At 40.8% G+C, this 27,895-nt stretch overlaps 1 protein-coding gene across 1 annotated transcript in view; it reads right to left on the bottom strand.

The window, feature by feature from the left end:
• The window catches only part of clic4 (chloride intracellular channel 4), a 144,053-nt gene that overhangs the window by 58,537 nt on the left and 57,621 nt on the right, over window positions 1–27,895 (bottom strand). Inside the window, exon 2 of the mRNA XM_060847649.1 lies at window positions 25,886–25,995. Coding sequence (XP_060703632.1) covers window positions 25,886–25,995 — 110 coding nt within the window. The remainder of the gene's footprint in view (window positions 1–25,885; window positions 25,996–27,895) is intronic.

Genomic DNA, 27,895 nt, shown 5'->3' with positions numbered 1-27,895 from the left:
TCTTTCGGGATAGTCCACCTGATGAAGGAGCGACACTCCGAAAGCTAGTGTGCTTCCAATTAAACCTGTTGGACGATTACCTAGTGTTGTGTGATTTTTAACGTTGTTAGGTTAAATATTCCCCGTCTTGCTCCTGCTCCTGGTCTAGATCCAGCCTGCATTTCATCAGGCTCTGCTCCAAAGGTGTTGCTATTTATTGCAATAATGATTTTCAAGATCACTTCAATGAATTGACTCATTACAGTTCTGAAAGGGTAGCACCCCATTAACTCCATTTGTTAAAACAAAAAGAACAAGATCACACTGTCCTTTCGAATCAGAAAAATCCGAATCTCTGTGTTTGGATAGGAGACGGGGGAAGGGGAGTAACAAAGAGACACAGGGAAGTTCCTTTGCTGCTGTGTTCCCCAGAATTATTTTGCATAATGTAAAAGCAAAACTAAAAGACCACTTTTCACATACTGAACATTGTGAGCAATAATCATGAGCACATTCATGTGGCAAACTGAAAAATCAAATATCTTGTTACTTGGGATTTACTCAATGCGCCAAAATATTCACATTGAAACTAAATCTGCATATTTATTTAATGCACTGAGAAAAGGAAAAGAAAAATCAGTTACGTTGTATAATTGGAATGAGCAAATTTTATTGGCTTCATGCTACATGAGAGCTACCGTCGTTATTTTTAAGAAAATAAATTACTATCTATTCCTGCTTGATGAATTGTTCCTCTTTGTCTCCCCAGTGAATTTTTAAATTCACAATTGTTGATCTGATTCACCGCTCTCCTGCAATAATATGTTTTTCTTAAAAAGATCAGACGGGACATGGTGTAAGGCACTGTGGCAGCTTATGTTTAAAAAGGGGAAGTAATTCAGTTTTCAAAGAAAGCATTCCAAGAGTCAGCTTAAAGTCATCAATCAAGACATGCAGGTGCACAAACAGAACCACACAGATGGTCTCCGAAAAGCCATTGTTTAAAAGAATGCAGTGATTAACAAGAGGAAGTTGAATCAGATAAGATATAATAGCAGCGATTTTCCTTTCTACGGCCTTGCTGGACCACCAGAATTTGGCACATTCGCTGATGAATTATTCCTATGACTGGGTGAGTTGCTAGGTTGTCCTGCTTTGGGAACCACTTCAGCCCAGCCCATGCCCACCAGAGCTTACTGCAGGGAATCAGGAATGAAGCTGCGGGCTTTGTCTTGGATATCACTTATACAGTCATAGAGTCATAGAGATGTACAGCATAGAAATAGACCCTTTGGTCCAACTAGTCCATGCCAACCAGATATCCCAACCCAATCTAGTCCCACCTTCCAGCACCCAGCTCATATCCCTCCAAACCCTTCCTATTCATATACCCATCTAAATGCCTCTTAAATGTTGCAATTGTACCAGCCTCCACCACATCTTCTGGCAGCTCATTCCATACACGTACCACCCTCTGCATGAAAACGTTGTCCCTTAGGTTTCTTCTATATCTTTCCCCTCTCACAGTAAACCTATACCCTCTAGTTCTGGACTCCTGGACCCCAGGGAAAAGGCTTTGACTATTTATCCTATCCATGCCCCTCATAATTTTGTAAACCTCTATAAGGTCACACCGCAGCCTCCAACACTCCAATGAAAACAGACCCAGCCTGTTCAGCCTCTCCCTATAGCTCAAATCCTCTAACCCTGGCAACATCCTTGTAAATCTTTTCTGAACCCTTTCAAGTTTCACAACATCTTTCTGATAGGAAGGGGACCAGAGTTGCATGCAATATTCCAACAGTGGCCTAACCAATGTCCGGTACAGCCGCAACATGACCTCCCAACTCCTGTACTCAATACTCTCACCAATAAAGGAAAGCATACCAAATGCCTTCTTCACTATCCTATCTACCTGCGACTCCGCTTTCAAGGAGATATGAACCTGCACTCCAAGGTCTCCTTGTTCAGCAACACTCCCTAGGACCTTACCATTAAGTGAATAAGTCCTGCTAAGATTTGCTTTCCCAAAATGCAGCACTTCACATTTATCTGAAGTAAACTCCATCTGCCACTTATTAGCCCATTGGCCCATCTGGTCCAGATCCTGTTGTAATCTGAGGTAACCCTCTTCGCTGTCCACTACACCTCCAATTTTGGTGTCATCTGCAAACTTACTAACTGTACCTCTTATGTCCGCATCCAAATCATTTATGTAAATGACAAAAAGTAGAGGACCCAGCACCGATCTTTGTGGCACTCCACTGGTCACAGGCCTCCAGTCTGAAAAACAACCCTCCACCACCACCCTCTGGCTTTTACTTTTGAGCCAGTTCTGTATTCAAATGGCTAGTTCTCCCTGTATTCTGTGAGATCTAACCTTGCTAACCAGTGTCCCATGGGGAACCTTGTCGAATGCCTTACTGAAATGCATGTAGATCACATCTACTGCTCTGCCCTCTTTGTTACTTCTTCAAAAAACTCAATCAAGTTTGTGAGACATGATTTCCCACGCACAAAGCCATGTTGACTCTCCCTAATCAGTCCTTGCCTTTCCAAATACATGTACATCCTATCCCTCAGGATTCCCTCCAACAACTTGACCACCACCGAGGTCAGGCTCACCGGTCTATAGTTCCCTGGCTTGCCTTTAATGCCCTTCTTAAACAGTGGCACCACGTTTGCCAACCTCCAGTCTTCCAGCACCTCACCTGTGACTATCGATGATACAAATATCTCAGCAAGAGGCCCAGCATTCACTTCTCTAGCTTCCCACAGAGTTCTCGGGTACACCTGATCAGGTCCTGGGGATTTATCCACCTTTAACTATTTCAATACATCCAGCACTTCCTCCTCTGTAATCTGGACATTTTGCAAGATGTCACCATCTATTTCCCGAAAGCCTATATCTTCCATATCCTTTTCCACAGTAAATACTGATGCAAAATATTCATTTAGTATCTCCCCCATTTTCTGTGGCTCCACACAAAGGCCACCTTGCTGATCTTTGAGGGGCCCTATTCTCTCCCTAGTTACCCTTTTGTCCTTAATATATTTGTAAAAACCTTTTGGAGTCTCCTTAATTCTATTTGCCAAAGCTATCTCATGTCCCCGTTTTGCCCTCCTGATTTCCCTCTTAAGTATACTCCTACTTCCTTTATACTCTAAGGATTCACTCAATCTATCCTGTCTATACCTGATATCTGCTTCCTTCTTTTTCTTAAACAAACGCTCAATTTCTTTACTTATCCAGCATTCCCTATACCAACCAGCCTTCCCTTTTATCCCTGACAGGAATATTCTTTCTCTGGGTTCTTGTTATTCTCATTTCTAAAGGTTCCCATTTTCCAGCCGTCCCTTTATCTGCGAACATCTGCCCCCAATCAGCTTTCAAAAGTTCTTGCCTAGTACCGTCAAAATTGGCTTTTCTCCAATTTAGAACTTCAACTTTTAGATCTGGTCTATCCTTTTCCTTTTAAAACGAATAGAATTATGGTCGCTGGCCCCAAAGTGCTCCCCATTGACACCTCAATCACCTGCCCTGCCTTATTTCCCACGACTAGGTCAAGTTTTGCACCTTCTCTTTAGGTACACCCACATACTGAATCAGAAAATTCCTCTCCATCTAAACCTTTAACACTATGGCAGTCCCAGTCGATGTTTGATAAGTTAAAATCCCTTACCATAACCACCCTATTATTCTTAAAGATAGCTGAGATCTCCTTACAAGTTTGTTTCTCAATTTCCCACTGACTATTGGGGGGTCGAAAATACAATCCCAATAAGATGATCATCCCTTTCTTATTTCTCAGTTCCACCCAAATAACTTCCCTGGGTGTATTTCCAGGAATATCCTCCCTCAGCACAACTGTAATGCTATCCCTTATCAAAAATGCCACTCCCTCTCCTCTCTTGCCTCCCTTTCTACCCTTCCTGTAGCATTTGTATCCTGAAACATTAAGCTGCCAGTCCTGCCCATCCCGAGCCATGTTTCTGTAATTGCTATGATATCCCAGTCCCATGTTCCTAACCATGCCGAGTTCATCTGCTTTCCTGGTTAGGCCCCTTGCATTGAAATAAATGCAGTTTAATTTATTAGACCTAACTTGTCCCTGCCTGCCCTGACTGTTTGACTCACTTCTGTTCTCAGCTGTACCCATCTCAGATTGATCTTTTTCCTCACTATCTCCCTAGGCCCCACTCCGCCACCTTACTAGTTTAAATCCTCCCAAGCTGTTCCAGCAAATTTCCCTTCCAATTTAGGTGCAATCTGTCCTTCTTGTCCAGGTCACTTCTACCCCAAAAGAGATTCCAATGATCCAAAAACGTGAATCCTTCTCCCAAACACCAGCTCCTCAGCCATGCATTCATCTGCTCTATCCTCCTATTTCTGCCCTCACTAGCTCATAGCACTGGGAGTAATCCAGATATTACTACCCTCGAGGACCTCCTTTTTAAACTTCTGCCTAGCTCTCCATAATCTCCCTTCAGAATCTCAATCTTCTCCCTTCCTATGACATTGGTTCCAATGTGGACAATGACCTCCTGCTGGCCCCTCACCAGGGAAACAACACACCATTCTGCTTTTTCTCTGCTGGCCACAGAAACGTCTGTCTGTACCTCTGACTACAGAATCCCCTAACACAATTGATCTCTTGGAAGCCGACGTACCCCTCGTTGTATTACAGCCAGTCTCAATACCAGAAACTTGGCTTTTCATGCTACGTTCCCCTGAGAATCCATCACCCCCTACATTTTCCAAAACAGCATACCTGTTTGAAATGGGTATATCCACAAAAGACTCCCACACTAGCTGCCTATCTCTCTTACCCTTCCTGGAGTTAACCCATCTATGTGACTGTATCTGAGACTTTCCCCCCTTCCTATAACTGCCATCCATCACATACTGTTGCTGTTGCAAATTCCTCATCACTTCTATCTGTCTCTCCAACCGATCCACTCGATCTGATAAGATTCGCACCCAACAACATTTATGGCAGATATAATCTGCAGTAACCCTTAAACTCTCTTTGAACTCCCACATCTGACAAGAAGTACATATCACTGCAAAGGCTATTTTTGCTCCTTCACAATCTACAGATCCAGAAAATAACACCGTCTTATTCCTCTACAAACACTGCCCCAGGTTAAATTAATAGCTATGGCTTATATTTTAAGTTTAATCAAGAGACTTATCTCCAAAAACATATAATAAAGAAAGAACCCACTGTACTCACTAATACAGCCTTTCTCTTAGGCAGATTTGATACAACAATTAACTTATCTGATTCTGTGCTGTGAACTTCGCCCAACAGTTCCTCCAAGATTAGTTGTGAAATTCACTGTTTGTTAATTTTCCCAGATGCACTCCGATGTCCAGTGACACATGAATTCAAAAACAGCAAAGGCAGTAACTGTGCAGGTTCTCTCTCTCTCTCCTGCACTGTCCTCACCATGTGCTTCCTTTGTCTGCTCTTCTCCCTTTTAAAACTGCTGTTGCTTCTCAATCCTCGACTCTTGGGTTTTATACTCCAACTGCAAAGTTGAGGAGATATAATTCTCTTCACCAAGACAGGTTTGGTGGTGGCATGGGCATTTAATCAGGTGTGAGAGTGTCAAGTGAAAGCCCATCCTCCCACTTCTAAGTAGGGCTACTCTCACCACCAATTGAAGCTGTTGTGTGGGTCCCATGGGCCCTCATTGGAGTCCTTCATCGGGCACTCAGTCTCAGGAAGGATGGGACCCTGTGAAAGATGGCCCCTGTCTTTGCCTCTGAACCTTCACTTTCTCCTGTGACCCCTTATCCCATGACTAAGGGGACATGATAGCCTAGTGGTATTAATCGCTGCTCTGTTAATGTTCTGGGGACCCGGGTTCAAATCCTGCCATGTCACATGGTGAAGTTTGAATTCAGTTAAAAAAAAATCTGAATTTAAAAGTAATTCTGACCATGAATCCAATGTTGATTGGCAGGGAAAACCTTCTGGTTTACTAATGCCCTTTAGGGAAGGAAGCTGCCATCCTTACCTTGCCTGGTTTACATGTGACTCCAAACTCTTAACAGCCCTCTGGGCAATTAGGGAGGGGCAAGAAATGCTGGCCTGGCCAGAAGTGCCCACACCACGTGAATCAATCTTTTTTTAAAAAAATACACCCCACCATTAGTTACCTGCGGCTTGAGTCCATCTCTGATGCAAAGCTTCTATGTGGATGTACCACTCTCCCAGTGATGCTGTCTGCAAAACCATCTGCCAGCTTTTGATTGGCTGCAGTTCTCATCGGCATGCAGTCATAGAGCAGGGTCTTGGGTTCAACTAGTCCATGCCAACCTTAATCCCAAATTAAGCTGGTCCAACCTGCCTACACTTAGAGCAAACGTCTGACCCATTCCTTCCTCTCAAGGAGTGGGATTTCCATTCACAATGTCCTTGATCCCAAGAAAGGCATATCACTGCTCCACCAAGTATCGCGAAGCTCTTGGCTCTATCAGCAAGCCAGATTCTCTTTGCCTCCTGGGAAGAGCACCCATGATATAGACAATAGCCTCAGAGATACTCAACACTGGTGCAGGGGACATTCATCTGAAGGATGCTGCCTGGGTTGGAGGCTGGATTGGCTCGGGTTATTGCCTGAAGAGCAGTGAAGGCTGAAGGTGGAGGGGGACTTGATTGAATTGCATAGACTAGGAGGGGCACAGAAAAGATTAATAGGAAGCAACTGTCCCTCTTATTTGAAGGATCAGTAACAAGAAGGTATAGTTTGAAGGTGAAGGGCAGGAGGTTTAAAGAGGATTTGAGGAAAAGGGCTTTCGCCCGGAGGGGTCTGGAATGCACTGCCTGGGAGGAAAAGTAGGGATTAGATTAGGATTAGATTAGATTGCTTACAGTGTGGAAACAGGCCCTTCGGCCCAACAAGTCCACACTGACCTGCCGAAGCGTAACCCAGCCAAACCCATTCCCCTACATTTTCCGCCTTCACTTAACACTATGAGCAATTTAGTATGGCCAATCCACCTAACCTGCACATTTTTGGACTGTGGGAGGAAACCGGAGCACCCGGAGGAAACCCATGCAGACACAGGGAGAATGTGCAAACTCCACTCAGACTGTCGCCTGAGGTAGGAAATCTTACAAAATTTAAAAAGTGTGTAGATGAGCATTTGAATCTTACAACATACAAGGATCTGGGCCAAGAGGTGGGAAATGGAATAAGTTTAGATAGGACAGCTACAGACTCAATGGGCCAAAGGGCCTCTTTTGTTCTGTCTGACTCTATGACTATGCCCATGACCTGCAACCACCCCCTATCCTACCTTTGCTGCATAACTAACACAACCACACTTTCTGCAAGGTGTGGGCCTCCCACTGATGCTAGTCCTAATACTAATAGGCAAAATGAGATCCTTAAGCAGCCAGTGACTGGCCAATCTCCAGCCTCAGTATGCTGAAGGGATAGCAGGTCACCCACCCCTCTCTCTCTCTCTCTCTCTCTCTCTCTCTCGAGTCTTGTGAAATTTCTAACAATCAAAGCTAGGCAGAATAGTGGTGGGAAACCCACCCACTCAACATTATGTGGCCCCAGCCCAGCCTCTAAACCCATTGATTTTATACTCCATTGTCAATCAGTAAAACTACTAAACATAAAAGGGGAGTACTGCTTCCAATGTCCAGGACAAAGATGACTAAAGGTAATAGACAGAGGAATGTCTACAGATGTTGATCATATGGACTTAGAGTCATAGAGATGTACAGCACAGAAACAGACCTTTCGGTCCAACTTGCCCATGGTCACCAGATATCTGAACCTAATCTAGCACCATATACTTGCATTTGGCCCATATTTATCTTCCTATTCATATATCTACCCAGATGCCTTTTCAATGTTGTAATTTTACTTGCCTCCACCACTTTCTCTGGCAGCTCATTCCATACACACACTACCCTCTGCGTGAAAAGGTTGTCCCTGAGGTCCCTTTTAAGTTTTTCACCTCTCAGCCTAAACCTATGCTCTCTAGTTTTGGACTCCCCACCCCAGGGAAACTGCTTGTCTATTTACCCTATCCACGCACCTCCTAATTTTATAAACCTCTATAAGGTCACCCCTCCAACTCCGACATTCCAGGGAAAACAGCTCCAGCCTATTCAGCCTCTCCCATAACTCAATCGCTCCAACATCTTTGTAAATCTTTTCTGAACCCTTTCAAGTTTCACAACATCCTTCCTAAAGGGATTTGGTCAAGTCCCACATAAGAGGCCGTTAAATAAGATAGAAACCCATAGAATGGAGGGAAATTTACTAATGCCACTGGGAAACTGGTTGAGTGGCAGACAACAGAAAATAGGGAAAATGCGTAGGTACTCAAATTGGACAGATGTGACCAGTGGTGTTCCACAAGGATTGGTGCCAAGGCCTCAAGTATCCATATTATTTATTAGCAATTTGGATAGTGGCATAGAAAGTCATCTATCCAAATTTTCTGATGACACATTGTTAGACAGCATTGTAGATGGTAGCATAAAATTACAAAGGGATTTAATAGACTAAGGGAATGGGCAAAACTGTGGCAGAGAGAGTTCAATGTAAGCAAGTGTGAGGTTACCAAAGAATAGATCGAGTACTTTCTAGATGGTATGAAGTTAAATACAGTGGCTGTCCAAACAGACTAGGAGGTTCAGGTACATGGATCTTTAAAGTGTCACAAACATGTACAGGAAGTAATCAAGAACATAGACGTTATATGCTGCAGCTATACAAAATTCTAGTCAACTTCAATGTGAGCAGATCTGGGAACCACACCTTAGAAAGAATATATTGCCTTTGGAGGAAATAAAATGCAAGTTTACAAGAATGATGGGTGGATTTCACGTGTTAAGTTATCAGGAAAGATTACACAAATCAGGCCTCTAAAATTCTCTAGAATTTAGAAGATTAAAGAGGTGAAGAGATTGAAGTAGATTTAGATTACTTGCTTACAGGGTCTGTTTCCACACTTCGGTCCAACAAGCCCACACTGACCCGCCAAAGCGCAACCCACCCAGACCCATTCCCCTACATTTACCCCTGCCCCTAGCACAATGGGCAATTTAACATGGCCAATTCACCTAACCTGCACATTTATGGACTGTGGGAGGAAACCGGAGCACCTGGAGGAAACTTACGCAGACATGGGGAGAATGTGCAAACTCCACACAGAGTCGCCTGTGGCGGGAACTGAACCCGGATCTCTGGCCGAATTCTTCATTATATTAACAGGAAAAGGCGGGGTGATAAAGATAAACTATTGTCACTGGTTGGTGATTCTAGAATTAGGGGATACAGTCTGAGAATTAGGGCCAGACCATTCACAAAAGGGTGGTACATGTTTGGAATTCTCTTACACAAATGGCTGGATCAGTTGTTAATTTTAAATCTGAGATACAGATTTTCTTTTGCTAAACAAAGGTGTTAAAGGACATCAGCCAAAGGCAGGTGCATAAAATTAGGTCAAAGGTCAGCCATGATCTCACAAAAATGATGGAACAGGCTTAAGGGGCTGAATGGCCTACTCCTGTTCCTGTGTTCCTAAAAAGGCAAAGTGATAACCTCAATCAACTTAACGGGTCTGCTAAAACTCCTTGTATGTGATCTTGCAGGAAAGGCAGCTTTAGCCTCAACTGGGATATACTTCACAGATGGGTAGCTTGTCAGAACTCCTTACTTCGATTCACACTTGCACTCCGCTGATGCGGAGGTAAGCAGACACCAGCAGAAGTCAGTGTCTTGAAACTAAGTGAGTGGAGGAATTACTGGAACGATGGCTGTTTGTGATTATGGTACAGTTCAATAAAGCATGGCTTTTAAGAAGGGGAAAGAGGAATTACAGCAACTAAAGGATCATTTCTAATTGGCAATAGAAAGTGAAATTGAAGTGCATTGATTTGAAATTCTGACAAGTTAAAGACTTTAATCAGTGCCCTGCTCCTAGTTCTTCAAATCTAATTTGACATGACTGCATAGCATTTAAAAATTGGTCTTTTTTTTCCATGCATGTGAACTTAAAGTCTGACAATGGATCTTTTGTTGTTTAGTACCAGCCTCAGACAGGGATGTTCTAATAAGCAAATATTTATTGTTAACTCTTTACAAGATGAAATAAGCTTGTACAGCATGTAACATGCAATATTCTTCTACAATTAATCTGTGATGGCATTAATTAGGAAACTTCTACTCTGTTCAAATTCAGCTTTGGAGAGGTTCAAAGCTTCTAAGAAGTTTTGACGTTCAAATCACATTTCAAAATAAAACCTATTAATAAATCATATGTCAACATATTTCTATACTTGAATAATAAACTATCAAAAAAGTCAGCAAAATCAGAATAATTAACGAAGGAAAAGCAATAGAGGCTTCAAACGATCATAGCTGGAGAGCTCAGGAATATAAAGAACAAATATACAGACCACGATTAGATTACTGTCAGGATTAGATTACTTACAGTGTGGAAACAGGCCCTTCGGCCCAACAAGTCCACACCGACCCGCCGAAGCGCAACCCACCCATACCCCTATATTTACCCCTACCTAACACTACAGACAATTTAGTATGGCCAATTCACCTGACCCGCACATCTTTGGACTGTGGGAGGAAACTGGAGCACCCAGAGGAAACCCACGCAGACACGGGGAGAACATGCAAACTCCACACAGTCAGTCACCTGAGTCGGGAATCGAACCTGGGTCTCAGGCGCTGTGAGGCAGCAGTGCTAACCACTGTGCCATCGTGCCGCCCAACCGTGCCGTACATGTTCTACCAGTAGAAAATGAGATGATTAAGTTTACATAGAGAAACAAATGGCAACATGGTCAGTTGAAAGTTATAAGTTTATCAGAAATTAATTTAAAGATTAAAAAGCATAAAAGATAGCAACAAAATTTTGGCAATTTTTAAGGGAAACCCAAAAGGAATATTGATTATAAAGGTGGAAACCATAACCATTGCTATTCTTATACATATGATTGTACTGCAACCAAAATCTTTTTTGCTTTATTTAAATGGAAATATTAACACCTCTGGGGGAATTTAGGATAAATGTTTTAAGCATTTGTACTAGAACACTGTTGACTGTAATTTCCAGGTGACCATTTTCATCCAATAGATAACTGGTTTTGATTAATTCTGCTCAAATAACAAGACATGTATATAGAGAATGGCTGAACAGCATATTATAATCCTCCTGACATTAAATATAAAAATATTTTAAAATGTACCTTGACTATTGAGACAGCATGTCCCATTTGATAATTTGCCATTTTTATATTTATCATATTTATTTTCTTTAAAGTTATTTTAAGTTGTTTTTGTTTTTACAAGTTCATATTTGAACAAAACAGTCCATCAAGCTCTTGGTAAATATAGGACACCACATTAAATGATGGGTAGCATTAAGGTGGCACAGTGGTTCAGTAGTTAGCACTGCTACTTCACAGCCTCAAGGATCTAGGTTCAATTCCAGCCTTGGTGACTGTGTGTGGAGTTTGCACATTCTTCGAGAGTTTCCTCTAAGTGCTCCACTTCCTCCCATAGTCAAAAGATATGCAGGTTAGGTGGACCATCCATGGGAATGCAGGGTTATGGGGGTTAGGTCGGGGTGGGATGCCCTTTGGATGGTTGCTGTGGACTTGCATGGGCTGAGTGGCCTGCTTCGAAATGAGGTCAAAAGTGGGAATGTTCACTGATGATTGCACAATGTTCAACACCATTACGACTCCTCAGACACTCCCTGCCCATTTGCAGGAAGTATCTAGGTTTGGGCTGACAAGTGGCAAGTTGTATTTGCACCATACAAATGCCATGCAATGAGCCTCTCCAACAAGAGAGAATTTAATAATTTACACTTGATATTCAACAGCATTATCATCACCAAATACCTCTCTATCAACATTTAAAGGATTACCATTGACCAGAAACAGAACTGAACGAGTTACATAAGTACAGTGGTTGCAAGAGCAAGTCAAACAGAGCTCAGAATCCTGCAATAACTCAACTCTTGACTCCACAAAGCCTGTCCACCATCCAAAAGTTTCCGCTTTCCTCCCACAGTCCAGAGATGTGCAGGTTAGTTGAATTGACCATGCTAAATTGCGCATAATGTTCAGAGATGTGTAGGCTAGGTGCATTAGTCAAGGGAAATGTAGAGTAACAGGAGTAGGGGAACGGGTCTACATGGGATACTCTTCGGAGGGTCGGTGTGGACTTGTTGGGCCAAATGGCCTGTTTCCACACTGTAGGGATTCTCTGATTCTATGAAAAGGCACAAGTCAAGAATATGATAGAACACTTGCGAATTCCCTGGATGATTGCAGCTCTAACAACACTCAAGAAGCTTAACATTATTCATGACAAAGTAGCCCATCTAATTGGCACAACGTCTACAAATATCTACTCCCACCACCACCACCAATGCTTAGTATCAGCACCAAATAAATTCACCAAGGTTCTTCCACAGTACCTTCAAAAACCATGACTCAGGAAGAACTCCCTCTCTAATGGCATTATGGATCAACCTATACAAGATGCTCACAACAATTCAAGAAGGTAGCTCACCACCACATTCTCATGGACAACTAGGGGTGACAATAAATCCTTGCCCAGCCAGCTACACCCACATCCTATGAATGAATGAAAAGAAATCAATAATCTTCATTCAGGAGAATGTCAAACTCTTAATGAGATAGTTGTGTACTCCAGTTCCAAGATTCAATACACAGTGCACATCTTTCACTGATATAATTGTTACTATCCCGGTGAGAAAATCATAAACCTGAAAAACTAAAATTACTTAATGACTCACAAATTAAGAAATTGATAACAGGATTCAACTTTTTCAAACTTTTACTTTAACACGATTCAGAAACATGGGAATTAAAAAAGAATTAATTGGCAAATAATCCAACAAAGATTCATCTCACAAAACCAAAAAGTACCTACATGATTTTCCAAAGAAATTTGACATTGTATAGTTATACAATGTGCTGTTCTTTATTCACACAGGCTAACACAGGAGCCCTATCTTACAAGGGCAGTCACATTAAAGCTTCAAAAAAGTATGACGATTTGTAGTAAAACTTTTAAAGACCATTAATGTCACAACATTACTGGTAGAGCTTTCCAGAATTCCTTTTCAACCAACCAACATAACACTCTGGTTCACAGATGGTCCATTTCTGGGAAAATACTCAGCTTTTCAGGGTCTCCCAAGTTATTCACACAAATTTGCAGATTTTAGAACTATTTTAGATGACTCATACATTACATCCAAGTATTCCTCTTTCTTTTCCAACAATCAGAAAAACTGACATTTTCCTGAGAGTGATTTGCTTCCTCCTCTCAAAAGAGGTTCAGCATGCTCCTCTTTCAGCCTCTGTGCACTTTTTCTTTGTGTCTGCATCTGAGCTTTCATCCTCCAGCTCCTCTGTTTATAGCTCTCCTTTGTGTCTGGTCACATGCTTTCTAGGTGTTAATTTCCTTCCTCTTAGTATTGTTTTCAGGTCAAGGTCACCTCTCGGCATGAACCAGTATTTCTTATAACCAAAAACAGTAACATCAATCAATTTACAGCTGGAGCAAACCTCAGACGTCCCCTTCAAGTATTGTTAAGAACAATTAAAAATTCCACAGACACTTTAAAGAAATTATAAGATTCCTCACTGTACTTCTTATGGATCCGAAGTCCTCACAAATACACAGAAATGTTTCCACATCATGTCAGAAAATGCAGTTCCTACAATTCTTAAAATTATTTAATCAAAACACATAAGGAAAATCCCTCAATATTCTTCAGGCAACTGGTAAACAGTCAACCAACCATATCTGGTCAATCTTTGGAGAGAAAGTTTCAACTTGGTAAACAATTACAGGAAATTATTAAGTGCTTTGATGCTTTCCATGGTTTTCTGACCAAGTACTGCCGTGAGCTGGCAACAAGGAGATCAAAAAGCACCCTTTCTCTGATAGAAGACTTTAATATACTTAGCAGAATCTTGGTATGTGCAACTTATTGTAACATTATTGGAAGGAAATGCACTCACACAGAGGAAGTGAGCAGAACACAAAGACATCTGCAATTCAATCAGAAAAGGACCAACTTCAAGCAATGCCAAACCTTTAAATCATTGAACCAGATCTGCAGCACTCGAGAAAATACCAGGATGTGGAGATTGCTTTTATTACCTTATAACCCAATACAGTCCTTTGAACACATAAAAAAACAAAGCATCTCTTGGAAATTAAACAGAATGGTTGTTATTTAGGTTAAAGTCACCCAGCAAATATGAATTTGCTTACAGAAAATAGCAATGATACAATCAATCAATACGGGGGCTCTTGCGTTGCAGCAGTAGTGCCCTACCTCTGGCCCAGAATGGTGAAGTCCAACCTGCTCCAGAGATGCATCGTAACATCTCTAATCAAGTTAGTTAAAAATATTTACAGTTGTTGCACAGTGGAGTTTTAGGCCTTCACAGCAATAAATATTATATACTGATGTTGCAATTAATCTACGCGTTGAAACAACTCGGTCATCGTCTATTCTGAAGTATTGGCTGAAAAATCATTTTCAATTTGAATAAGTCTTGTTCATCTTTGATTGTTAAATGTTGGAATCACAATAACTTTAACAAAGTGATATTGAAAATGTTCGAAAATGAAAACTGAGTGTAAATAGTCAGTCAGACTGTAATTATATGTAAGTAAATTAATAGGTTATTAAAAACAGAGGTTAAAAAAGTAACTGTCTTAAGTGCATATGACAGCAATTCCAGAAAATACAGCTCTGATGAAGGGTCACTGGTCTCAAAACATTAACTGTGCTTTTGCTGCACAGATGCTGCCAGACCTGCTGAGTTTCTCCAGCAATTTCTGTTTTGTTCCAAAAACATACAGTAACAGGATGAAAGTATCCACTGTCCTGCAATTGCTTTTCAAAGACGAGAACCACTACAAGTGGTTTTAACTCACCATGGATAAAGGCCTCCATTTCCCCATTCCTCCTCCTCCAAATATTTCTCAAACCTTTTAGGATTAGCAGCTTGATTCCTCTACTCTTTGTCATTTACATAAATGATTTGGATACGAGCATAAGAGGTACAGTTAGTAAGTTTGCAGAGGACACCAAAATTGGAGTGTAGTGGACAGCGAAGAGGGTTACCTCAGATTACAACAGGATCTGGACCCAATGGGCCAATGGGCTGAGAAGTGGCAGATGGAGTTTAATTCAGATAAATGCGAGGTGCTGCATTTTGGGAAAGTAAATCTTAGCAGGACTTATACACTTAATGGTAAGGTCCTAGGGAGCGTTGCTGAACAAAGAGACCTTGGAGTGCAGGTTCATAGCTCCTTGAAAGCGGAGTTGCAGGTAGATAGGATAGTGAAGGAGGCGTTTGGTATGTTTTCTTTTATTGGTCAGAGTATTGAGTACAGGAGTTGGGAGGTCATGTTGCAGCTGTACCGGACATTGGTTAGGCCACTGTTGGAATATTGCGTACAATCTGGTCTCCTTCCTATTAGAAGGATGTTGTGAAACTTGAAAGGGTTCAGAAAAGATTTATAAGGATGTTGCCAGGGTTAGAGGATTTGAGCTACAGGGAGAGGCTGAACAGGCTGGAGCTGTTTTCCCTGGAGCGTTGGAGGCCGAGGGGTGACCTTATAGAGGATTAGAAAATTATGAGGGGCATGGATAGGGTAAATAGGCAAAGTGTTTTCCCTGGGGTGGGGAGTCCAGAACCAGAGAGCATAGGTTTAGGGTGACAGGGGAAAGATATAGAAGAGACCTGAAGGGCAATTTTTTCACTCAGAGGGTGGTATAGGTATGAAAGAGCTGCCAGTGTAAGTGGTGGAAGCTGGTACGATTGCAACATTTAAGAGGCATTTGGATGGATATATGAATAGGAAGGGTTTGGAGGGATATGGGCCGGGTGCTGGTAGGTGGGACTAGATTGGGTTAGAATATCTGGTCGGCATGGACAGGTTGGACTGAATGGTCTGTTTCCATGCTGTACATCTATGACTCTATAAATTCAGTTCATAAAAGTTAATTATTTCATTGATGTACATCCTGATATCAAAATAATCTTTTTACCATTTTCATTTTATGTGAGTTTACAAAATCTACCTTTTCTACATTGATATCGTACACTGTTAAGGCAAGGCAGCTCAGCATTCTCCACACCAATCTCATCCCTCAAGTCTCTGATAGAGTTCAACCGCAGAAAGGGCATAGTAAGTGTTTCTGGTTATGAATTCTAACGGATACTGCAATGTCCCATAAACAGCTCAACGTAGTATATGCGAGAAGCCAATGAGGAACCCACTCCTGTTTGGAGATGTGCCAGTCAGGAGAAATTGAGGACTACAGATACTGGAGATCAGAGTCAAAAAATGTGGCACTGGAAAAGCACAGCTGGTCAGGTAGCATCTGAGGAACAGGAGAGTCAAAGTTTCGAGCATAAGCCCTTATCAGGAATGTGAGGCTCATAACGTTGATTCTCCTGCTCCTTGGATGCTACCTGACCAAGATGCGACAGTCAGCCCATTTCTCTTTCCAATGTGACAGATCCACGGCCCACCACCAAGTACTGCAACTAAGCAAGCAGTTTGGATAAATACTTTAGCCTTTGAGATGGTGTGTCAGGATATGTTTGTCTGACCTTCTGGCTCAGAGGTAAGGACACTAATAGTGCACCACAAACCTCCCTGAAGATGTGAGTTTGTAAGTTTTGCAATGAGTTGCTGAATGCAAGATGGTCTTAAACTAGAATAAATCTGGTGATTATTTCTCTATAATGTAACATTGAATTATTAAAAGCTATGAAAACAGACTGAATGTGCTATGGACTGTGGATGATTACAGACACCATTAAAGAATAATTAGAATGCCAGGAACCTAGCCCAGTTTGGCCAAGTAATATCATTGTTCAGTCCATGGTCCAGAGAAGAATTTACATTCTTGGCTAGTCTTCACTGTGAACCCTTGATAATACAGGAATTTGTCTGAGAATTTGCCCTTGTTTATTGATTTAAAAGCCTTTCTTCTGTTCCTCTTAATTAATGATATTTTCACCTCATAATTATTTGTTTATCACAACGGAATCACAAAACATTGAAGGCGGAGGAAGAAATAAGGCTGTTCCATTTTGTTTTCTTTCCAAATTATTAAAGTACAATATGTGGCTGCCATAAAATGTGCTACAGTTGTTTGTCAAGGTCACCTTAACCCCACGAGTAATTTATAAGTTTGCTGCAACTCTGAGGTTGTGTTTCAGACTTGTATCTCATGGCAGCTGTTTTTTTTAAACAAATGTATATGCAATGTTTCATATTCTGTTGCTTAATGGATTTAGCATTTAGGTTTCCTACCAACTGTAGGAAAAACACCTGCAATGAAATTATCCCCTCCAACACCTGACATTTGAATATTGTTTACTATTCTGAAAAGTATTGGAATGGTTGTTAACTGCCCTCAACTCAAAAAAGATCAAAACAAGAGTAAGAGTAAAGGGAAGACCTTTTAGAACAGAGATAAGGAGAAACTTCTTTAGCCAGAGAATGGTGAACCAGTGGAATTCACTAGGTTCTTGATTGTCAACGGGAGAAAGCGGGAGAATGGGGTTAAGAAACTTATCAGTCATGATTGAATGGCGGAGCTAACTCAATGGGCTGAATGGCCTAATTTCTGCTCCTGTGTCTTATGGTCTAAAATGCTAAAATCACGTATTTCTTAAACAATGTTTTGAGGTGATTGGCACACAACAGCATTGACAGATGACGATCCTGCTATGAAACTTAAAATTCATGTAGAAAAAAAGCCTAGCTTGAAATTCCAATGTTAAAAACTTAATCATATGCTATGTACTTTTGTAATGTGCTCTGAAAGTTGATACTCAACAGATTAGATTAGATTAGATTCCCTACAGTGTGGAAACAGACCCTTTGGCCCAAAATGTCCACACCGACACTCCGAAGAGTAATTCACCCAGACCAGTTTCCCTTTGACTAATGTACCTAACATTATGGGCAATTTAGATGGCCAATTCACCAAACCTGCACATCTTTGGATTGTGGGAGGAAATCAGAGCACCCGGAGGAAACACACAGACATAGGGAGAATGTGCAAACTCCACATAGACAGTCACCCAAGGCTGGAATCAAACCTTGGTCTCTGGCACTGAGGCTGCAGTGCTAACCACTGAGCCACCATGCCGCCCCCGACAAATCTGACAAGTAGTGCAAATAATTGCTGCTAGAAATCTCCAATTTATAGCTGTGCCCCTTTTAATTGCTCCCTTTGACTACAGTTTATCATTAACATCACCCATCATCTCAATAATCTATATTAGTCTGGATATTCCTTTGGCAAGATAGTTTTAGATTAGATTACTTATAGTGTGGAAACAGGCCCTTCGGCCCAACAAGTCCACACCGACCCACCGAAGCACAACCCACCCATTTCCCTACATTTACCCATTTCCCTAACACTACGGGCAATTTAGCATGGCCATTTCACCTGGCCCGCATATCATTGGACTGTGGGAGGAAACCGGAGCATCCGGAGGAAACCCACGCAGACACGGGGAGAATGTGCAAACTCCACAGACAGTCAGTCCCCTGAGTCGGGAATTGAACCCGGGGTCTCTGGTGCTGTGAGGCAGCAGTGTTAACCACTGTGCCACCCACTAGTTAGATAAGTTGGACTTTGGGATCTTTCAGAATTGCACACACAGTTGAATCTGGGAGAATCATTCATGAAAATGATGTTTCCACGGGGTAATTCCCCTACATCCAAACGCGACAAAAAAAACCCCACAATATCAGAGAATTTTGAAAGGCTCTGCTTCTATTAAGCTAACACGTACCTCTGAAATGTTAGATAATTAAAAACAAAGCCTAAATCTTGACTAACTGTTAAGCTGGCCTTCCAACTTACTAGACACACACCTACCAGCACCACCTCCTGACCGGTTACACCTTCGGAACTCTGATAATACCCAATCTAACACCATTCTATTGCCTACCGCCCTCAGGGGCCCAAAACTTTATCAGCACCAAAGCAAGTCTGACAACACCCACAACCCAGCCCTAAACAGTTTATCATTTACTTGGCACCCTACCTATCTGGCATTCTAACCCTAAACCAACATCCTTGCTAACCCCACCCTCACTAACTTACCTACCATTTCACAACAGCTGCCAAAGATTGTGGCTGTGCAGCTGGACATTAAATCTCAGGACACCAGCACATTGACTGCTGCAAAAGAAGGCACAGTTTGACTTCCCTTGATTATCTTGCAGTATGGGCAAACAATGTTATTTTACACTCCACACTTCTGAAGGAATCTGGATCAGAATTGTTGTTTAAAAAGGCAGAACTCAGTATCAGCGGAAAAATATATGAGTGGAACGGCAATCCAACTGTGATTCCTCTCTTCGGATAATTTGGGCCACTATTAAGCTAAATGTAATCTCTCATCCAATTCTAAAAGAAATTTGATTAGTCTCACTCCCACTGTATATCAGGCAGTTTGCAAATAGCTTCTTATTGAGCATGATACATAGAACATAGAACAGCACACCAGAGGATCAGACCCTTTAGCCCACCACATCTGTACCACAATGATGACATTCTAAATTAACCGCATATGCTGCACATGGTCCATATCCCTCTAATCCCTGCTTGTATCTGTTTAAATGCCCTATACATTGCTATCATATCTGCTTCTACCACTTCCCCTAGCAGCATGCCCCAGGCACCGAACACTCTCTGCGTAAAAGAGGTTTTCTTGCATATCTCCTTTAAACTTTTCCTGTCTCACATTAAACCTAAGTATTTGACATTGCCACTGTGGGGAAAAGAAGGACTCTTACTATCCATGCCTCTCATAATTTTATATACTTCTATCAGTTTGCCACCTCAGGCATCAACGTTCTAGTGAAAACAATCCAAGTTTGTCCAACCTCTCCTTTCAGCTAATACACTCCAATCCAGGCAAGATCTTTGTGCACCCCCCAAAGTCTCCACATCCTTCCTATAGTGTGGTGACCAGAACTGCACACAATAAACCAGGTACCAGGTGATAGCTGTGGTATCATGTCTAGCTGCTACATTTCAACATAAGGGCAATAGTGATGACAGCATGTCTTGTCTTCTAATATTACAAGTCCTGGCCCAAGATCTGAAATGCACACAATATTCCTTATAATAAACATTGGCATGACGGCCGTAATATAATACCCTTGCCTTCTAATCCTAGTCAATCTTCCACTGACATTAGCAGTAGGAGGAAGTGTGCAACTGAAAAATGTTGCTCCTCCTAACCGTTAACACATAACGTTCCCAAGGACTCTTAGCCCCTCTTTTAAGCATTGCTACTCCAACCAGTGTTAAATTTAACATATTAACTTTATTTTGGTCATCCAGCGTAGAAAATTATGCCAAACAGTTTCAAATGAATGATCAGCCAAAGAAGGAAACAAAATGTTGGGTGGCCAAAAGCTTAGTCAAATAGTCTGGCATTTTCAAGAAAGTTTTACAAAGATGGTAGCAAGATGTAAGGAGGGAATTCCAGAGTGCAGAGCCTACATAGCTGAAGAATCAGCTGCCAATTGTGGAGCAAAGGGAAGAGAATGTATCATGAAACAGATACTAAGGCAGGGAAAACGTCTACATTTGTACGTTAATGGAACATCATAGGCCTCTTTGAAAAACACAACCTTTACTCAAGAACTCAATGTAGTCCACGGCTAAAGAGAACAGACACTTCCTGAAACTCTGGAAAGAAACAACAGGAATTTCATTCATCAACTATGACAGTTTTCACTTTTTTTCTGTCAAGTCACATCAAAAATAAATGACCATAGTTTCCTGCATTACCCACAATTTACAGGCCATTCAGGAATGCTCTAGGAGTTTGGGCTGAATTGTGAACTCTAATTCACATATTAGCCTCTGGGTAAGCGACAAACAGCCCTCAAAAAATGTCTTCACTTGTTTCAGTGGCAGCAAAATTCGGGTTGATTCGATGGAACATCTTTTCCAGCTCCACCCTGTTGTCATGCCACCAAATCCACAACTAAAAAAATGCTTCTCACAGAAAACATTTACAAGGTGATCTATAACATTGCTACCTTTCATTAACATGTAACTTCTAGCAGGGAAAGTTACACATTCTTTGCAGTTTATAAGGTCTCTGACTGCCTTAGAACTAGTGTGTCATGGAAAGTATTTCAACTACCTTGTTAGCTCACTCTTATTGTTAATGCTGAATGTTCCACAGTAATTCCTTTTATCTAGAAAATTGGCGTAAAATTTGTGTATTCTAATACTGGTATAGACATAGTGAATCTTTCAAATACAAATTTGACCAACTAATGCAATTTCTAAAGTTTCCATGATTGAAACTTAATTGGATCATAATTGCTGTTGAAAACTTTCGTTGTCTAGAGTGCATGAGAGGTGAGCATTGAGAATTTAAAGTAGACGAATGACATTTAATATAAAATTGTACCTATTTGAAAGGATTTTTAAAAACTTTTTTATATGGACAACTCATGAAGGCAAAGTGTATTATAAAACCATAATAACAAGGAGATGCAGACTAGTGCAAAATACAGAGATTTCAAGTTGCAGGTAGATTGATGCTGAGTTGAATGGTGTAGCATTCCTGTCCTGGAGTCAGAAGGCTGTGCCTTCAAATCCCATTCTCAAGACTTGAAATGAAAATTCGGACTAAAGTTTCAGTATAGCACTGAGTTAATGCTACACTGTTTTTCCAATGATCTGTTAATCGGAATACCCCCTTATCTTCAGGTTGATGTAGAGATTCCTACTTGAAGTTCTATTCAAAATAAAAGTAGGTTGTTAACCTCTCCTCCCATTCTCCCCACCCAGCAACCTGGCCAATGAAATATCAGAGAACTGGGCTAGACAGCTGAAACAAAAAAAGTGATGTGGTAAAATGTCTAACTGTACACCTAACCACAACTGGCAATTTCTGACAAATGAGGATAGGGTCAGTCCAATCCTGATAGCTCTATGATGAAATTGTGTGCCAGAACTCACCCCTAATACTTCCAAATGAATATGTAACAAATCAAACTTAAAAAAAAAATCAGGGAACTGGGCTACATTTCAGAGATTTGTTCTTTAGTCTTAAAGAGCTATTTAATTCCAGTTGGAATCTGGCCGTAAGACTCAATGACCTTCTTAACAGATTTGCAGGGGGAAGAAATCTCAAAGCTTTCTGGATACTTTCAGAAATGCTATAACCAATATCACACTAAATCCTTACAGCAGGTTGCAGAGCAACACATGCTCAAGGTGAAGATTTGGAGATTTGTCCAGCTTTTACTAGACAGCTATTCCAATTAGGAGAAAATATGATGTGTTTATGACAGGAAAGAATCCGAGGCAACAGATGGTCTCAGTGCATGCACAAAGCCTTACACTGCAGAACTGGGAGACTGATGAATGGGTTCTCTGTCTTGCCCGTTCAGTGACCAAGAACTATAATCTATGATCTACTGTTGAATCCCATTGCTATTTACCACATCCACAGTTCACTGAAGGGTAATATAGGAAAATCAGGACAAGAATTTGCCTCACCCATTGAACATTACAATATCTGAATAGCATTTACTCAGGAACATTCAAAGTTTTCCTCATGTCATCTTTTGTGGCTTTAGCAAAAATCAAATCTAACACAGTCAACGCTGTTTGTAGTCTTACGCAGGACTTGTTTCTTTCTTGTCACAAAGGCACAATCCATGGCACTAAAAGCTTTTGCTGACACATTTATATCCTATGAAAATTTTTAACAAAGCTGCATGATAAGACCAGAGGTCAGACCTAAAATATTGTGAATTTAAATTTAGCTCAGACATGAGAAGGAATCTCTATGTGGAGACAAATATATAGCTGGAATGTGATAGGCAGAGTTGGAGAGCTATAATTCCAAACGGCAGGGTAGTTAAATAGCACAACATCTACAGCAGGAGACACCAAAGTTTGTACTGGTTGAACCCAGACTGGGCAGGGTTGACCAATTTCCAGCCCAATTTGAAATCCCAGCATATTCAGAAGTGGACCTTCATAATTCTATCAAGTCAAATCATATGTCTCTGTCATAAGTATAGCAAACCATACAGCTCTATCATAGAGGTCCCTAATAGCATTGGATGGGGTGATGGTAGCATGGTTAGATGCTAGACTGGCAAAGTTAGTATCCTAGGCCAATCATGGTCAATAGGTTGAATGGCGTTTTGCATTCTTAAATTTCTCGTACTTGTATACATTTATTACTGGTTCAGCATATTGTACACACATAGAACAAGGTGGAATCAAGGCTGAACAGCAGGGATGAGATAGCTCAAATCACAACCTATTGATTAAAGATATAAGCTTGGGAATTCAAACATGAAGATTAGAGAGGGAGTAAAAATTATTGCAAGATAAACTATTTAGCAATTTTGAGGGAGTTTACAACCAAGTCTGAAACAATGAATACATTTCTCCCTCTTTAGTCCTGAGTTTGGTAATAACAATGTTTTGAACTTTTAAAAACTTTTTTTGTCCCCCCCCATAGAAACTTAAAGATGCACTAAGGTCAAGCCTGACACATATCTTTGAACTATTTAAAATTAACGAATTTGTAAACTCACTCAAGTAAAATCCGAAACTAATTAAAAAAAGCGAACAATCCATCCTAAATCCTATAACACAAACATACCAGCATGTAAGGGTGAGGAGAGGAGCAAATAACTACAAAATGTGTAATCTATACAGAATACATAAAATGCTGGGAATCACAAAGTCAAGCAGTCTCTGTGGAAAGAGACCAAGCTAATGTTGAGTCAGGGTGTAATTGAGAAGAAGTTACTGTTCTTCAGTGAAGGAATTATTTGTTCAAATGTTATCTTGAAGTTCCAGTGGGAATTGCACAAGGTTCTAATGGAGACAGTTTTTTTTTAAAACTGCAATCAATTCTTTTTCACAGAGTGGGTGCTTTGGCATTTGAAGTTCATTTTATCTTTAAATTCTCTATTTCTGTGAAGTAGCCCAACATATTGCAGAGAGTATTGCAGAGTGAGAGAGTCGTTGTTTCCAACATCTTTCCAATAGGAAGGAGACCAGAACTGCATGCAATATTCCAACAGTAGCCTAACCAATGTCCTCATGTAGAGAAAAAGAGTAAACCTACTCCAAAAGCTGGACAGAATAATGCTCTATCATTGAAAAAAAAACTTATTTTTCTGAAATATGACTCCACTATTAGGAATGACATAAAACCCACATAGAATGCAATGCAAATATGACTTAATACTGAAACACAAAACCTATATGAGTCACTAATCAGATGCTAGACATTAGTGTTGGGAATACTGGTAGGTGTTCTTTTGTCTATTGTTTTAATGCAGGTGGCATTATTTTCACTGAGTTAACACCTCTGGTAAATTAGCAAGCAGGGAAAAGCCATATGTATGCAGTAACAACTCATTTAAAGTAATTTATTGTGTTGTGAGGAAACGGTTACCTTTCGATGATAAATTAATAGAAATCTCTGAAGTTACAAAAATGCATCGTATGCTGTTGTAGCTCTATTTTATTAATATCTACGTACTGTACTACTTCCTTTGTACTACATTCGCCCCAGATGGAAGATCTTTTTTGCTGCCATCAGCTGATTTAATTAGCATTCAAGGCTGTGTTCCTGTTAGCATAATGTAATGCAAGCATAAATAACTTATGTACTGCCAGCTAATCCACTTCAGGATATTGTAAGAACAAACTTGCATCCTTGATTTAACATATGAAAAAAATTGGAAGATGTAATTCTTAAATGGGAAGTCTTTAAAAATAATTTTAAAATATTCAAACAATTTGATTAATATAAATATTACAGAGCAATTTATAGTTCTCTTCTTGCTGATAGAATTCAGATATTAAAACGTTAATGTGACACTTTGATTTTTTTTAAACAAAGCCAGTGCTTATATTGGGTCATGAAACACAAAGTACAAAGTAGTCTTAGGATGTTCCCTAATCTACAATGTTACTGAATTACAGCTCAACTACCCCCACTGACAGAATTAACTTAGGAATCATTTCAGTTACATGAGAAGCAAGTCTCATGGAGATTATTTTCCACTCACTGACAAATCCCACCCATTATTTTGTCCACATTCTTAATTAAGAGCTTCCTTTTCAAATCAGATTTTGTTTCTGTAATGAGTAAGATGAGGCTATTGGAAGGGACTGAGCTGTGTGAAGGGGATTTGCCATTTGTTGAGTGGTACCAGTAAAAATAAGAATGGTGGTTAAAAACTCCTGGCATATCTGGATTAACCCTGCTGTGCATCATTTCTTCTGTGTGACAGAATTCAAACTGAACAATCTAGAGAAAACTGCATTTATATAGCAACTTTCACAACATATGTTTGGCAAAAAGCACTTTACAACTAATGAGGTACTTTTGAGGTGCAACCACTTTTGTAATGCAAGAAACGAGTTATTAAGACACAGCAACTTCTGTAAAAGGAAGTCCATTGATGCTGTGCTTTTCGGAATAGGCAAACATCACCTGTTACAACAAAGAAATTCATTTGGACTGAACAGGAGAAAATCCCACCCCAGATAAAACTGATGATAATGCAAATTGGTTAGTTTCACATTGTCTTTTAGTTTTTTTTCAGAGGCAGATGGAGGCTGGTGTTCCAACTCAGTAAAAGCCCCGTGTAATTTGATTCATGCTCAAGTATCTGACTAATTTGTCCAGCAACAGAAGTAGCAATTATTTCCATTGCACCAGCAGCATATGTATATCACAGGTCTTTGGGCCTAAAATCTAAAAATATTGTGGACATCCGCTCACAACCTTACCTCTTCAGATCAACTGTTGTGACATTGAAGACCACACCTTTCAGCCACAAGATCATGAACAGTCGTTGAGAAAATGGACAATTACCAATGCTTTCTCCATCACTTCCAGCCTGCAGGACAATGAAACAAAAAAAACAAACATTCTTAGTGCCATAGAACAACTCGGTTTTCCATTGCAGTATGCTGGTACAGCATATGTTGGTTGTGTTAGTGAAGGGCACTTTGTTCCTTCCAGATTTATTATATTTTCTTCTGATAGTTCTTACCAAAAATGTCTTCAATACAGTATTGTAGGATTAAACCTATTGCATCACGATACAGCAGAAGATCATTAGGCAGTATCAAAGGTCATAGACCCATAACACATTATTGCCATAACTGAATGGGCCAGAGAGTGGAGGCCATGTTGGGTGATAGACAATGAACACTTTGTCATACTGATTATTATTGTCCCCCATTTTATCTGTGGGTATGTGCTGAATTATTTGATACTATCTAAGGCAGGATAGGGTAGGATCAGATGCAACATTGTCCCTGTCATGGGTTAGTGATCCTCTGGACTACAGGTTTGGCAACATAATCAAATGTTTAAGCAGACAAAGAGATACTGCATGTTTAATATGAATAGCAGAGAGGCACCGAGCACTGGTTATACGACCATCCTCATCTCTCCCATCAAGAGAAAAAAGGTTATATTAATGCACTAGCAAGCAGTGAACTTAACAGTGAACAACATTAAGAGATATTAGGTCAGGAGTTTGTTCAGAAGCAGATGCAAAAGCACAATCTAACGGAGGCAAACAATATAAGCAAAGATATTCCAATGGCTAGACTGATATCAGGACAATGCATCCTGGAGTTGCAAGTTGGGACCATGTGGGACCCCAACACAGCACCACTGTCCCCTCTCCCAAATACACTCCCGATCCCTCACACCACTCTGACTAGACATTCACTCACGACATAAAACAAAACCCTGACTACTCTACAGCCTGAAACCCCCACACTCACAACTAGAACTGACACTGTCCCATCACCAAATGCTGATATAATATCCCTCCACCTGAAACCCATTACCTACTAACTCCAAGACACAACAAGCACCACCTATTCCCATTGCACAACTCACCAGACCTGAGATTCAACAACAGCATGACGAAGCAATCTCAATCCCATCCCCCACTGCCAGTCCAAGGAAGGGTGATCTTATTGAAACATAAGGTTCTGAGAGAACTTGACAGGCTAAATGTTGAGAAGATATTTTCACCAGTTGGAAGATGTCAAACTAAGGTATATAGTAACAGAATAAGGGGAGAACCATTTAAAACTGAAATGCAAAGTAATTCATTCTCTAGAGGGTAGTGAAAATCTGGAATTCACTTCCTCAGAGTTGTGATGGCTAAATGACTCAAAATATTTGGAAAGAAGGTAGACAGATTGTTGAAATGTGAGCGAGTGGAAGGCTACGATAAGCTAAGCGATCAGGAAAGAGTTGAGGCCTGGGGCAGTTCAGCTACAATCTTGTTGAATCGTAGAGCTGGCTTTATGGGCCAAATGGCTTACTTTGATTAGATTAGATTAGATTCCCTACAGTGTGGAAACAGGCCCTTTGGCCCAACAAGTCCACACTGACCCTCCGAAGAGTAACCCACCCAGACCCATTTCCCTCTGATGAATGTACCAAACACTATGGGTTTTAGTGTTTGGCAGATGGAGGCTGGTGTTCTAACTCAATAAAAGCACCGTGTAATTTGATTCACGCTCAAGTGTCTGACTAGCTTGTGTGAAGAGAGTTTTGATTGTCCAATTCACCTGACCTGCATATCTTTGGAATGTGGGAGGAAACCAGAGCACCAGGAGAAAACCCACGCAGACACGGGGAGAATGTGCAAACTCCACACAGACAGTCGCCCAAGGCTGGAATTGAACCTGGGACCCTGGTGCTGTGAGGCAGCAGTGCTAACCACTGAGCCACCATGCCGCCCCTCTGCTCCTATTTCTTATGTTCCA

The sequence above is a fragment of the Hemiscyllium ocellatum genome, chromosome 30 (genome assembly GCF_020745735.1).
Source record: "Hemiscyllium ocellatum isolate sHemOce1 chromosome 30, sHemOce1.pat.X.cur, whole genome shotgun sequence".
NCBI lineage: Eukaryota > Metazoa > Chordata > Chondrichthyes > Orectolobiformes > Hemiscylliidae > Hemiscyllium > Hemiscyllium ocellatum.
Note: the sequence above shows the minus strand (reverse complement) of the source record. Positions and strands in the feature narration are given on the sequence as shown.